At 38.9% G+C, this 13,380-nt stretch overlaps 1 protein-coding gene across 10 annotated transcripts in view; it reads left to right on the top strand.

The window, feature by feature from the left end:
• Window positions 1-13,380, top strand: part of CSNK1G3 (casein kinase 1 gamma 3) — a 92,450-nt gene that overhangs the window by 51,988 nt on the left and 27,082 nt on the right. For all 10 annotated transcript variants that reach the window (XM_075179053.1, XM_075179061.1, XM_075179018.1 and 7 more), the window contains 2 exons: window positions 7,904-8,052; window positions 9,110-9,344. In XM_075179053.1, the coding sequence (XP_075035154.1) occupies window positions 7,904-8,052; window positions 9,110-9,344 (384 nt within the window). The remainder of the gene's footprint in view (window positions 1-7,903; window positions 8,053-9,109; window positions 9,345-13,380) is intronic.

Raw genomic sequence — 13,380 nt, 5'->3', positions numbered from 1 at the left:
CTGGCCGGGCCAGATCCTTTGAGTCCCCCTGTAAATGTGTTGCAGTAATTTCTTGAGATTGCTCCCCATGCTATAACTTGAATGATTGTTAAGATTTTCAGATTTGTATGTTTTGATTGTATTGATATGTACAGCTCCTCTTTTCCTTCTCTTCCCTCTCCTTTCCACCATATCCCTTTTTATATTTTTATGGTGGATTTGTTTTTTTTTTGTTTTTTTACCCTGCAATTAAAAGCTTTAATAAAAATCATTATTGAAAACAAAAAAACGCACATTAAGCAGCGTTTCACTTATTTTGTAAATCAAAGTATATTGTGCTACAATTTCCCAATACTTAAGTACTGGAACGCTGTGTAAAGTTCCAAAGCCAGCTTGTCTGCTGAAAGCGTGCATTCTTTAGTGCAGTAATAGAAACCCTACAGAGCAAACACAAATTCACCTCACTGCAAGGACTGTACTGAAAATATAGTTGTGTTAAAGGCCTCCCCATTTTGTATCTTTGTCATATGGTGATGTTGCTTAACTGGTTGTAGGTTTTCGTCTTTGACCTATCCACATTTATGGCGTTCCTGTACCACAGTCTGAATTTCCTGATTGATCAAAAATAATGTAGGCGATATAAACAGTCCCACTCCAGAGTTTAAAATGCTTGGCAATAATTCTCATTCTCTTCAGTTGCAGAATAATTGTAAATGTCTTTTATGAGACTACAACTGAATAAATGTTTATAAGCATTGTTACCAGAGGAATGCAGAAGTATGTCCATAAATCTGTTATGCCTGGAGTATTCTTTAAAAAGTGAGCTATCCTAATATGGCTCCTGCCTGTGCTACTAGCATTATGCTGAAACATTGGACTGTAGATCACTTCTTAAATCTTAAGGCTATTCATTATATTATACATACTAATCATCATCACCATTTAATTTATTTATGCATTAGCAACTAATATTATTTTATGCCCTGATTGAAACAGGATTAAAGCAGAAAAGGCTCATTAAACTGAAATTCCCAGCAGGCCTTGCCAGCCATAGGTCAAAAACTGACAGGCATTCTGGCACTTGTAGTATCACAATAGCTGAAGAGCTATGGGTTGCCTACATATGAGGTAGATCACATTACTAATTTAGCATGGTGACAAACAGGTCATCAACTTTTTATTCAACATTTGTGGAATGATGTAACTAAATGTGTTGCATATACTGCACATTGTACCACTGCTGGGAACTTCAGGCATGATCAAATATTAAGGCAGTGTATTCTCCATACGGAGCTACTTAAGTTACATGACTTACATGTGTCACAGCTTAAGTATTTGAACAATTTGGCATGTAGCCCCTTTTCTATCAAACCACCTTTTTTTCGGAATTCTTATGAGTATATTTTGTACTTGGTTTAACAGAACAAAACGTACATATTGCTGCATTCCCAGTGCAGTAGCTGTTATGTCCCATCGTTTTTCTGTGGTGCACCAGCATGCATGTTATGCATTGTATCCGTTGTGTCCTACTTATCATTGTGTGATCAGCATACACCATATGTCTTTACATGTTTACAGACACAAAAGATGTGGCGTGTGTCATTAATGTTTGTATGTTCTTCCCATGTTTGCGTGGGTTTCCTCCGGGTGCCCTGGTTTATTCCCACACTCCAAAAACATACTTGTAGGTTAATTGTCTGCTGACAAAATTAGCCCTAGTCTGTGTGTTAGGATATTTAGACTGTAAGCTCCAATGGGGCAGGGACTAATGCGAGTGACAAAAATATTCTCTGTACAGCGCTGCGGAATTGGTGAAGCTATATAAATTGATGATTTGATTGGTTTGCATCAGTGGAAATGCATTAAAGAGTGTAATTATTTGTGAGTTCTATGGTGAAAATTCTGGATTTCTCACGGATATTCATTGGACAGCCAACTGGTTTGTGTCAAGACTGTATAATATTCAAACTGACTATAATAAAATGGTTCCAAATACATCTCTGGTGCTAATAAGCTGCTTGTATTTGAAACCTCCCTTTTTGCAACTTGCTGTGACGATACGATATATACTTGGTATCGTACAGTTAGCTTACCATTTTGGCTTTTATTACAGCTCTAACTGCCTAACATAGCTGAAACTCAAAATAGCATCACAGCCTTCAGGCAGCTCCTAGCTGCATTAAATAGCTGCCAGGAAGCATGTAACTTCATTGAGTTCAGACAGTACCAGGCAGCAGCAGAGTATTATATGCTCTTATATCAGTTACCAGTTTTTGGCTCAGTTGGTGGCTCCATGCTTCCTTTTAGACAGGTACAGAACATGACTGCGGATAGCTTGTCTGCAAGAAAAACAAAATTCTAATAATAATGCTATAGGAGAAGGAGTAATTCATTGGGTAAATTATTAGAAGCTTTCAGTGGTACTTTTTTGTAACAGTGACGGTTTTCACCTCAGCCCACATTCACCTCCAAAAACTTCTGATTTGCCTTATTGATTATGTATCTGTAAGGTTTCCAACATTCGCCTACAGCAGGAAACTATTGCATTCCTCAGGTAAGGGTAAATTGTAATGGATAGTGTCATTACATCTTCAGTCTGAGGTAACATGAAGATGGGGGTGTTCTTTCACCCTAGTTGCTAGGAAAGGATAATATAATGCTATGTGTCATATGTTTTGCTAGTTGAATATACCTGCAATACATAAAATTTCGTTGGGGATTCCCATGGTCACATCTACAGAATAACAGCAGCCCATGAACTTGTGCCAAAATGAGCTTGTTAGCCAACAATCGGTGCAGAAGAGCAGGAAGAACTGATGTTGTGTCCTTCCTTGTTAGGGGTATATCCGGTGATGTCACAATATGATTTGACAATAGTAGTGTTACATTGAGATCCATCATACAAAACATAAAATATATTAAGGTACATTTTTTGTATTATTGAATTTGGTAGGGGAGGCTTCTGGTAAGTTGTGTGAACGACATCAAATTACACCATGTAATTTGGTACACACACACACACACACACACTTACCAAATGCCTCCTCTTGCAGTCACTGTCAGGAGCTCTGCTTAACACATTATCAAGGTTAGAAAAGTCAGCATTTGTGGCAAACATTAGGGCAATTTTAAAATGTAAACCCCTTTTCTGCAAAACATTAAATACCAATCTTCACATGTAATGGATCCATACCTGTATATACTTCTCTGTACACTGTTAACACAGGAAATAAGACACATTCAGTGGGTGTAAATTACACAAAATAGAATTGTTATTCCAACAGTAAAAACATCTGAGGATAAACAAATCTAAGCCGATTTATTGACAGCTGCTTACACCAGCTGTACTGATGGCCATTTATCTGCTGCTTTGTTGGGTCTTCAGCGCGCAAGGCTGGAGTGGGGGGATCTTGGCATATGACTGCGCAATTCAATGGGTATTATATTTGTTAACAAACTCATTCACCTGTAGAGTCTAAATTAGACTGAGGTAGTGTGGGTTTGTTGTGTGCTGGAAGTGTTCGGGTTCATACACACGTTGAAAACAACGGCTGTTTAAAAGCATACAAAAAATCATTTTGTTGTTGCCTTTATCAGAACATATGCAGCGGTCTCAAGGCTTCCCTTCAGCATACTATACTATTTACTTAATGAGCACGCTCATTATATAATAGAGCAGGGGTTGGCAACCTTTTTCTCTGAGTGCCGGCTAAAATCTAGTCAAGCCCAGGTGTGCCAGTTGTGAGCATCATAAAAAAAGACATATATAATATGCAAATATCATAATATTGACCGTAATGAGACCAAGAAATAAACATTGTCACACAGTAGTGCCCCAATTAATACATTGTCACATAGTTCTGCCCCCAATTCATACCATGGCTCATAATTGTGCCCCCAAATAGTGCCCCCGATTCACTGAATACCACTTCACTCACTTGAAGTCTTCTGTTCCTCAGCTGAGAGCTGCTGCACTAAAGCAGCCAATGATGGCCGAAGCTGAGCTGCTGCGCATGAGCAGCGACTCTGTTTCGGCCATCATCGGCTGCTTTAATGAAGCAGCTGCGACGCGTAGGCCTGCCAGACAAAAGTGGTCTGCGTGCCATGACTGACATGCATGCTGGGGCTGGCTTACCCCTGTAATAGAGTATTCATGAAATATGGGAAGGAGATATGTATGTAAAGGTCCATTTGCTTATGTTTTTGTTTTTTTTCCGTCTATCAACGATAAACAGTGACTTAATATGCGGTGGAATAGTTACATCATCACCCATGTGGCCAAGAGTGGGGTCACACAAGTTTTTCACACAGAAAAAAACCAGCTGCAGAAAGCGGTTTCAGTGCAGTTATCCTGCTGCCTGAAAATCTCTACATAGCATCCAAGCAGTTTTCCAGCAGCTGTTTGTTTTTCTCCACCTGTCTCAGAAGCGATCAAACTTCTAATGAAGCGTTTTTCCCCCCTCTTTTCCTGAGCTGTTCTGCAGCGTTTTTAACACTGTATGCAGCTTTATAACAGTCTTACAATAAGAATATTTGTAGAGACATTTCGGGAGAAAAAAAATCTGCAGCAACAAAGTTTCTGTACAACACTACCCAACGAACATGTTTACATACACAGCGGGGGTTTTTCATTCTTATAGTAAAACAGAACTTTCCCATGGTCCAACAATTCGGTGATGCTGTACTACTGTAGCTTACTGCAAGCACATTTTTAGTAGGTAAGAAAATTCAGATAATTGACCAAGTTTTAAGATTTGCTACCTGTGTCAGGATGGACCGCCTATGCCACCCTGTTTGTTGTTGCTGGGAACCGGCTGGGCTTACTTTGCCACCGTTCCCTTTCGTTATCCCAAATGCGCCCTCTTGCCGCAGTAGGAAGGGCTTACGGAGGCTGCCACTACTGGACTCCTATACCGGCATCCAGAACTGGGTTTCTTGTGGGTAGCGGACGCTGCTAGCATACATCTTTGCTGGTGTACCTGGGCTGGTACTCCTGACCTCTCGCGATAGATCAGGGTTGCTGTGGATGGATCCCCCCTGGCCTATCACACTGACCTGGGCTGCTGGGTACCAGGCAGAGTGGTGGTACTGGAAAAGCTTTGGTCCAAACCTCAGACAGCCGGAGAACAGATTAGTTTTAGGGTCTAATCTGCAGGTCACATAAATACCACAATATTGAAGATGTTTCCAAGCAGGTCTTTGAAGCAAGATGTTTATTTGCTCACACTGGTTAGTGGTACCAGTGATCAGGCCAAATGTTGAAATCGGAAGAACAAGTTTCAAATACAAGCTAGTGCCTTTTATACATTTCAGAAACAGGCTATTTTTAGCATCCGGATGTACCATATTTACACAAACATGGATTTACATGTATTGCAAAGCTAACAAAATTTGCGCTTATCTATGAAATTCACTCTGGACAAAAGGCCAAACAGTAACGACCCCCTTCTGGGCCTTTGGCCAGAGCAGGCATGACACTTCATCACAAAACTTTGTTAGCAATTCCTGCTATCAGACTCCCTTCCACATATGCCTAATTGGAGGTTTCCACTAGTAACCTTACAAATCCCAAACAATGACATTTCCATACAAAATACATCCCGATACACACAAGACCTCCATCCACAAAGGCCTATTGTATCAGATATATGCATCAGAAATAAGGCATATCCTATCCTATTTCCTATCTCAGAATATATACAATACAAAAAATAAGTTCATATGCAATTATATAAATATGCACCCTGCGCTATTTCCTTTAAATAAATTCATACCAGAAGTTATTTATCAGTGATCCAGTCACACTACCGTCTGTACTTTATTGGTTCCTTTGTGAAGTTGTCTGTTCCTGATTGGAGATATAGGGGCATATTTAATTGACGGCGGGATCGCCGAAAATCATGCGCTCAAAAAATATTACTGTTCATACGGTAATATCTCGCTGGATTTCAGCTCGACAGCTCCCTGAGCTGCGAGCTGAAAACCAGCGAGTAAATTACCTTATTAACGGGTTTCCCGCGCAGGATAACCGTAATAACGGTAATATTTTTTGAGCACAGGATTTTCGGCGATCCCGCCCTCAATTGAATATGCCCCATAATGTAGTTGTGTTACAACAATCTATACATAATCCAGTAATGTGACTGAAAATCGAAGGGTGACGGTAGATTTTTTGACTGCAGTAAAATATGAAATAAGATGGTTAGAAGCAGTGTGTGATTATTTGTTATCATTTGGTACATTTTGCATGATCTAACCCCTCTCCAGTTATTTGTATGGTAGTTTCACAGGACAGTGTGAAAATAAAAATAAATGTTTGGGATTTGTACATTCAATTATTGGAAGAAAAAATAAACCAAGTTATTCAGAAGTTCTTTTTCCATGCAACAGATTACAGACTGGGTGTTAATTCTATGTTCTTAAAGTGTTTTTTATGACCAGATACATAACCTGAAATACTTAGTTTGTTTTTAATGAGCATATTTACTATTGCCCATAAATTAGAACTACGGCATACAACAGTATATATCAAAAGCCCATTTATCTTGAGAAATGGTGACCATGCTAGTGTACGTGTTTTTTATTTTAGATATAGCCTTATACTATGTGGGATACTGCTTATATTTAGAAGTTGTTGTTTTTTTTTTTTTTTTAATTATGTGAAAATTGCAGATATAATTTTTGCAGTGTTCAAATAAATTTTACATTTTATTTAACCCAAAAACCTTACAAAATGTGTACACCATATACATTTATCCATAATTGGAATATTCAAGGGAGCGATTTGTGTAGTCAGGTCATTCAGCACGTCAGTGAAACGAGTGGCCAAATTGGAGAGATTTATTGTCTAGTTCATTGCCTGTGGGCAGGCCAAGTGAATGGATCATTAGGGACACAATATTTTCTGTTGGCAGTAGATTGCACCAGGCTCATGCAATCATTTACTGATAGGATTTACCACCCGGCTTAAATTCAATCAATGTGTGGGTACCATTAAATCATGCATGTGTTCATTGTCCTAGAAATGATAGGATGTGCAGTAATATTCACCCTTGGCACTTGCTGATAAATCATATTGTCAATGTGTAAAACCTAAATTAAGTAGTTTAAATTCATCTCTTGTCATGTAGTTATGCTTCCTCTGGATTGTGACCTTTTATTATGGTGTATGTTGGAGATAATTCCTTTCTTTCATACTCCATATTCTTAATCTTGGTTAATCTAGTATATTTAACTGTATGCCTGAATACTTGGCTAAGCCTGGTTTGTGTGTACAGATCTGAAATGTAGCAAACATTCCACTTTGTATTTCTAACGGATACAAAGTTTAGTCATTGTACCAGCACTACTATTTATGTGCTATTACTTGGAAATTGCCTTTTCTTCTGGTTTTTTTTTTTTTTTTTGTTTGTTTTTTAACCAATGAAAACTACGTTTTTGTATGGAACAGTTCCCTCTTGTGATATGCCAACTTTATCTTTTATATGTATGCTTTTTCACTGAGTTAACCAAAGAAAGTTAGTGAAAATGCACATTCTTAGTTTAGTTTTGCTGGTCCCTGCTTAGAACAAAGTAACTCACTGATTGTTATACACCAGCAGAGTTTTTTTTTTTGTTTTTACAACTGTTTTATTGGTACATCTGTTTTATTGGTACATCTGTCTTTTGTACTGGCTCTTTGTTTCTGTTGTGGTTATAACCCTGTATGTTATAACTATATAACGTTATAACTATATAACGTTATAACTATATAACGTTATATACGTGATAGCTGCTTACTTTATGCAGTAATACAGAAGATTTTGGCACTTTGAGAATATTAAAGAGACTGACAACTTACTATAAATTTACAGACGTGCTTTAAAATACCTGAATGTTCATTGGACAACCATTTAAAATATATTTTTTTTTATTTCCCCACTAGATGGTGTACCTCAGGTTTATTATTTTGGCCCTTGCGGTAAATACAATGCTATGGTGCTAGAACTACTGGGCCCAAGTTTGGAAGACTTATTCGACTTGTGTGACAGAACATTTTCCCTAAAAACAGTTCTTATGATAGCCATACAGCTGGTAAGTAAGGGTGTCTGTTCTCACGTGTTTGTCTTGGTTCTATTACTGCACATTGTATGTATATTGTACTCCTGTTGAATTCTACACCAGGACTCAGACTGTGCGATTCATCCATGTGAATGGAAAATGCACCCTTCATCTAATTAAAGAGTGTTTCACAATGGTGGTTTAGCTGCTTTATATAATTAACATACATTAAAGAACATGAGTTCACAACTGTTGAAAGTGGCAGTACTCCACTTCTATAGGATTGTGGTGTGATATTTTTTTTCAGTAAGCGTAAAGACAATGTTAGGGATAGTTTAACCCTTATGATGACATGTAATGGCTTTAATCATTGGTATTTAACGTGGTGATTAGAAGATTGCTCTATGAAATAGAGACTTTTCCCATTGGCTGTAAAATCCTGCTACATTTTGCTTTGATAAAGATTTATTGTAGTTTACACATACTATGACCTTCCATAGACTAGTCCACCTTTTATTGCACATAATAAAAGGCGAACATCACCATTAAATAATTCCTATTAAAGAATAATCTACTCCTAACGCCTCGCTGTTTGTAATAGGCTTTCATCGTGGGCATGTGAGGCAGAACAGGGAAGTTGTTACGCGGCAGGAATGCTTTCTGTATGGAAACCATTGTAAACAGCCAGGAGAGAAAGACCATTGAATACACTCTGACCTTTGGACTCGGTGTGCACACAGCCATTTCAAAAGTGTTAAAGCAAAATGGAATGCAAAACGGTTCAAATATGTATCCCAACCCCTTCTTCCCCCCCCCCCAACATATTTTTCATGCTTTGTAACTGCATTTATTGCTGCTACTGTATGTGAAGATGGAAAAGAAGCAATGCAGGAAGTTGTTAAAAACTGTTTCAAAATGCAGTGCAAACACAGATTGAAATGTATGTATTGGAGGCTTCAGTGTTACAGAAAACAGATGCTAGCTGAAAACAAGTTGTGCAGATGAATCATGTCATGTGCGCATCATTTACATTGTGCATGCTAAAGAGCTTTTATTTCAATTTTAACATCACGTTTTTTTCCACCAACAGATTTCCCGCATGGAATATGTTCACTCAAAGAACTTGATATATAGAGATGTAAAGCCTGAAAATTTTTTGATAGGTCGTCCAGGAAACAAGAACCAGCAAATAATTCACATTATAGATTTTGGATTGGCAAAAGAATACATAGACCCAGAAACAAAAAAGCACATACCCTACAGAGAACACAAGAGCCTTACAGGAACAGCTAGATACATGAGTATAAACACGCATTTAGGAAAAGGTATGTTAACAACGAACTAATGCATAGGATTCATCTGTTGGTAAATGTCATTCTACTGTTGACAAGCTGTAAACCTTTCTTGCACAGCGGTTGTGATACTTGTGTTTTCCTGGGGTGTAACATTGTATCGAAAATTCTGCATAGTGGTAGATTGGGTTCATGATGTTCAAAACTCAACATTCAAGCAGGGCAGCATTGTAATATCAAATACATGTTTAAGAACATACAATAAAAGATTGCCTAAACTCAAAGAAGAAATCTGTTAGGACCCTGGGCAGTAATGATCCTTAGCCGTCTATAACTATAGAGACAAATGAAGTGCAAATGGACTTAAGATCATATTAATTAGATTATCGCAGGACTTTGAACAGTAAATCAGACATTAGTGATTTATTTGCTCACTAAAGGAAATTACTTGTTCAGTTCTTTCAGAGTGCAACTGCTGCTGGGAGATCAAACTGCATTGTATGGTTTCGACGTTACAAAAACTTTATGGAAGGAACTTCATTTGTTTTTAAAGATCTTCAAGATGTTTACCTGCTGATCTTTTCCACTTTATTCTATTTTGTTTTGCGGTAAAAATCCATGGTTGCATTAGAGAAGGGAATATTAAGGACCATTGAAGCCAAAAAATAGGATAAACGGCAACCTCATTATATTGGCGGAAGTCCATATTTTCATGTCTTTGTGCCTTTTTCTGTTTTGTTCTATGGTTGTAAGAGCTTACATCCTAAAGAGAGGGCAAATAGACAGTCAGATGGAGCACAGGAGGTCATTCCAGTGTAGGGGGGGTATCTCAGAAGAAGTTTTTGATTCTGGAATGGGATGAGGTGATCAGAGTGGAGGAGAGGCGATGGTCATTGTCAATCGCAGGGACTGAGTGGGAGTGTAAATGGAGAGAAGATTGGAGATATAAGGAGTAGTAGGGTGTGAGGTGTAAGAGGGCCTTGTAGGAGAGGGTAAGGAATCTAAAAAGGATTCTGTAGGGGAAAGGGAGCCAATGTAAGGAAAGGGGAGAGGAGAGGCAGAAGGAGAGCAGTGTGAAGTCTCGCCGCTGCATTGAGTATAGAACATAGGGGAAGGGGGGAAGGGCCAGAGGCAGGTGGTGATGCGTAGTTGGAAGCAATCGGATTGGGCAAGGGATTGAATGGGGGGGGGGGGGGGGCAAAAGAGAGGGAAGAGTCAAGGGTAACCCCCAGGCAGCGGAGTTGGGGGACAGAAGAGATGGTGGTGCTATTAACAGTGAAGTAAGATAACGGGATAGAGCTAGAGAAAAATTATTGACATGTAAGGCTCAGGGATATAAATAAAACAGGAACATAATGGAAAAGTCAGGCATAAATATAGAGATATAAGAGGACAATAAGGTACAGGTATAGAGATATACATCATTGTGTCTTCACATCGGTACAGTTGCCCCATGATGACAGAAATGCCCCTCTTTCTCCAAAATTGCGATCACAACTCCAGCAATATCTTTAGCTGAACCCTCATTGGTTATATCTAAATCAATCCAGAAACGTGTATTTTAGTTGTGCATTTCCATTAATAATTGCTCTGATATAAATGATCATTTTATGGTGATCTGCAAAATCGATCTCCATCAGTTCAAAAATACATTGGTTTTTTTCTTAACTGTATTGTCAGTGACAAGTGTTTCTGATGGCACTGATTCCGTCTCAGAAAGTGTTTGATGATGAAGGTGAATGCGCTTTTCCTTAAGCGGATAATTTCCCAATGACGTCATTGGTTTAAATTTTAATTGAATTTTTCTTCTTTTGCTGTGTGTAAAATGTTTGACTACTGCTATCTCGCTGTTGGAACACACTGGTCCTTTTTTGCAGACACATGTGCGTCACAAATTATGTAGCACTCTGCAGCCAAAACGCACCGTAGTGTTTGCTGAGGCTAAATGTAAGGTTGTGTGAATTTGACACTATTCTGTCAGCGTAATGATGGCAGTGTTACAGTACTGGGAATACAGCATGATCAGATTTTGCCCCACAGCAATTATTTGCCTGGCTCTTATCCTGGCTCTGCAGGTGACATCAGAGGCGCTGAATAGGACAATTGTTGCGTCCCGTGTGGCGGCCTGTAGCCTGGCCCATTGGATAATGCAATGTAAGGTGTTGCTTTTATATCCGTCTGGGAGCCTTAGTAATTCTCTGGTTTTTGGCTCCAGCCCCTAGCAACAGAGAAGCCGATTGCAGGGACAACTCTGGAACCCATTGCTAATGTGTTTTTTTTTTTTTTTTTTTCCCCTCCTCTTTTTGTTACATATGTATGGCACTAAGGGACAAGTATTTTAAGAGTTCATGTGTAGTCCAGCATGTGTGTTTGCCGAGATATATGTAAATTTGCTGGAGGATTCTGCACGACAATCACTGAACTGAAGCTTGGTTGTTGGCAATGAAAACTCTCAAACGCCATTCCAGAATGACCCATAGATGACACAACAGAAGTATAACATCAGTGTCGTGTTCATCACATGATTGGGTGACCACACGTGCTGTGGATGGGGTGGGCACAGTGTCGGTCTGGAATACTCCCCTACTTTCAGAGTAAACAGGCTTGGAGTGAAGATGAAGATTGCTCTTCCTTTGTTGGTGCTGTATGATGAGATGAACTGTTATGTCTTATCCTTACAGTGCTATGTTATATCAGTGACTGTTGTCTCCGTTATTTACATTTTTTGATTTTTAGTCTAAAACCAGTTTTCTCAAAATTTAGAGATTTCAAAATCTTATGGCTTCAGCTAACCAAATTTATGTTTTAAGTCAAATGTATGAATACTTAAAAAGCTTCCAGATTGACTTTTTCCAGGAGAAAATTTTAAGAGAAAAAAAATATTTACAGACCTGTAGCAGGCAGTAGAAAGTAGAGTTTACTACAAAACTGAATAAAACAATAGGAACTGAACACACTGCAAGAAATCAACATGCACACATACCCAAGCTGTATGCTCGATTTATACACCTTGTATATGAAAACCCACTTTCTACACACTATAAACAAGTACCTTTGTTAGATTCGCTTCCCCTTTCTTTTATCTTCAGTAATCAACATGTTCACGCTTGCTACTTAAGCAGACGCCAGGTTCAAAAGTTCAGGAAGTGCACAGCACTCTCCCTAAGCAAGGAGTTATTTTGGTTTTTATGATCTAGTCTGTATAATTACTTTGATTACCTGTTTCTGAACTACCTTGTCTTCTGACCATACCTGTCTGCTTGTGATCCTGACCTACTGTTCATTTCAGGAAATCTTTCTGATTTTTGTTTGTCTCTTGTCGTACGTGGTCCTTGTGTCAGATACAAGCTGGGGACAACCTAGGGATCACAACCTGTGGTTGTCCCACCATAAAATCATTGTGGAGATTCCTGGTGAAACCAGACACTGATTTATACTTCATATCAAGTGTACCACCACCAACTACTTTTAAAACAGTGGGTCACTCCCGCAGCCTGTGACATTGGCAACCATTAGTTTGCATAGGCTATGAATACCGCTCAGGTTCTGTTGTCTATTTCAGCTATTCAAAATATCTGAGTGAATTGAGAAATAGAAGGCCAAGCACAAGACTACATTATCTAGTTTCGTTGAGATCTGTCTACCAGCCTTGAGTGGCTTCAGGTGTCTTTTGCTATTAGCATTGTGGTTTTAAGTGTGAATTCTATTCTGCAATGCCTGTACCTGTGCAGCCAGCTGCTGTCGCTTCCATTCCCTCGCCACCCTGTTAGTATCTTTCCTCAGGTCTCTTGGGCTTACTTACTCACCGTGCGATACAATTAGAGCTGCAGACTGGTAACTTCATCTCTAGATGTGCTTATGTAATTTCTCTTCTTTCGGGAAGTAGTCTGTGTTTCAACCTTTTTCAAAGCATTGATCCTAAGCTAAACAGTGCTTCTGCCTTTGTTTCCATATTTCAGAACATTTGCAATAAGCCTGGTCAGGTCTCCTCCGCAAATCTACATCCAGGTACTGTGACCATAGGCGAGTATGCGATCAGAATTCACGTCTATGGTGAAATAATCTCTGG

Source organism: Mixophyes fleayi, chromosome 1 (assembly GCF_038048845.1).
Source record: "Mixophyes fleayi isolate aMixFle1 chromosome 1, aMixFle1.hap1, whole genome shotgun sequence".
NCBI classification, from domain to species: domain Eukaryota; kingdom Metazoa; phylum Chordata; class Amphibia; order Anura; family Limnodynastidae; genus Mixophyes; species Mixophyes fleayi.
The sequence above is the reverse complement of the archived record's forward strand: the minus strand, read 5'-3'. Positions and strand labels throughout refer to the sequence as shown.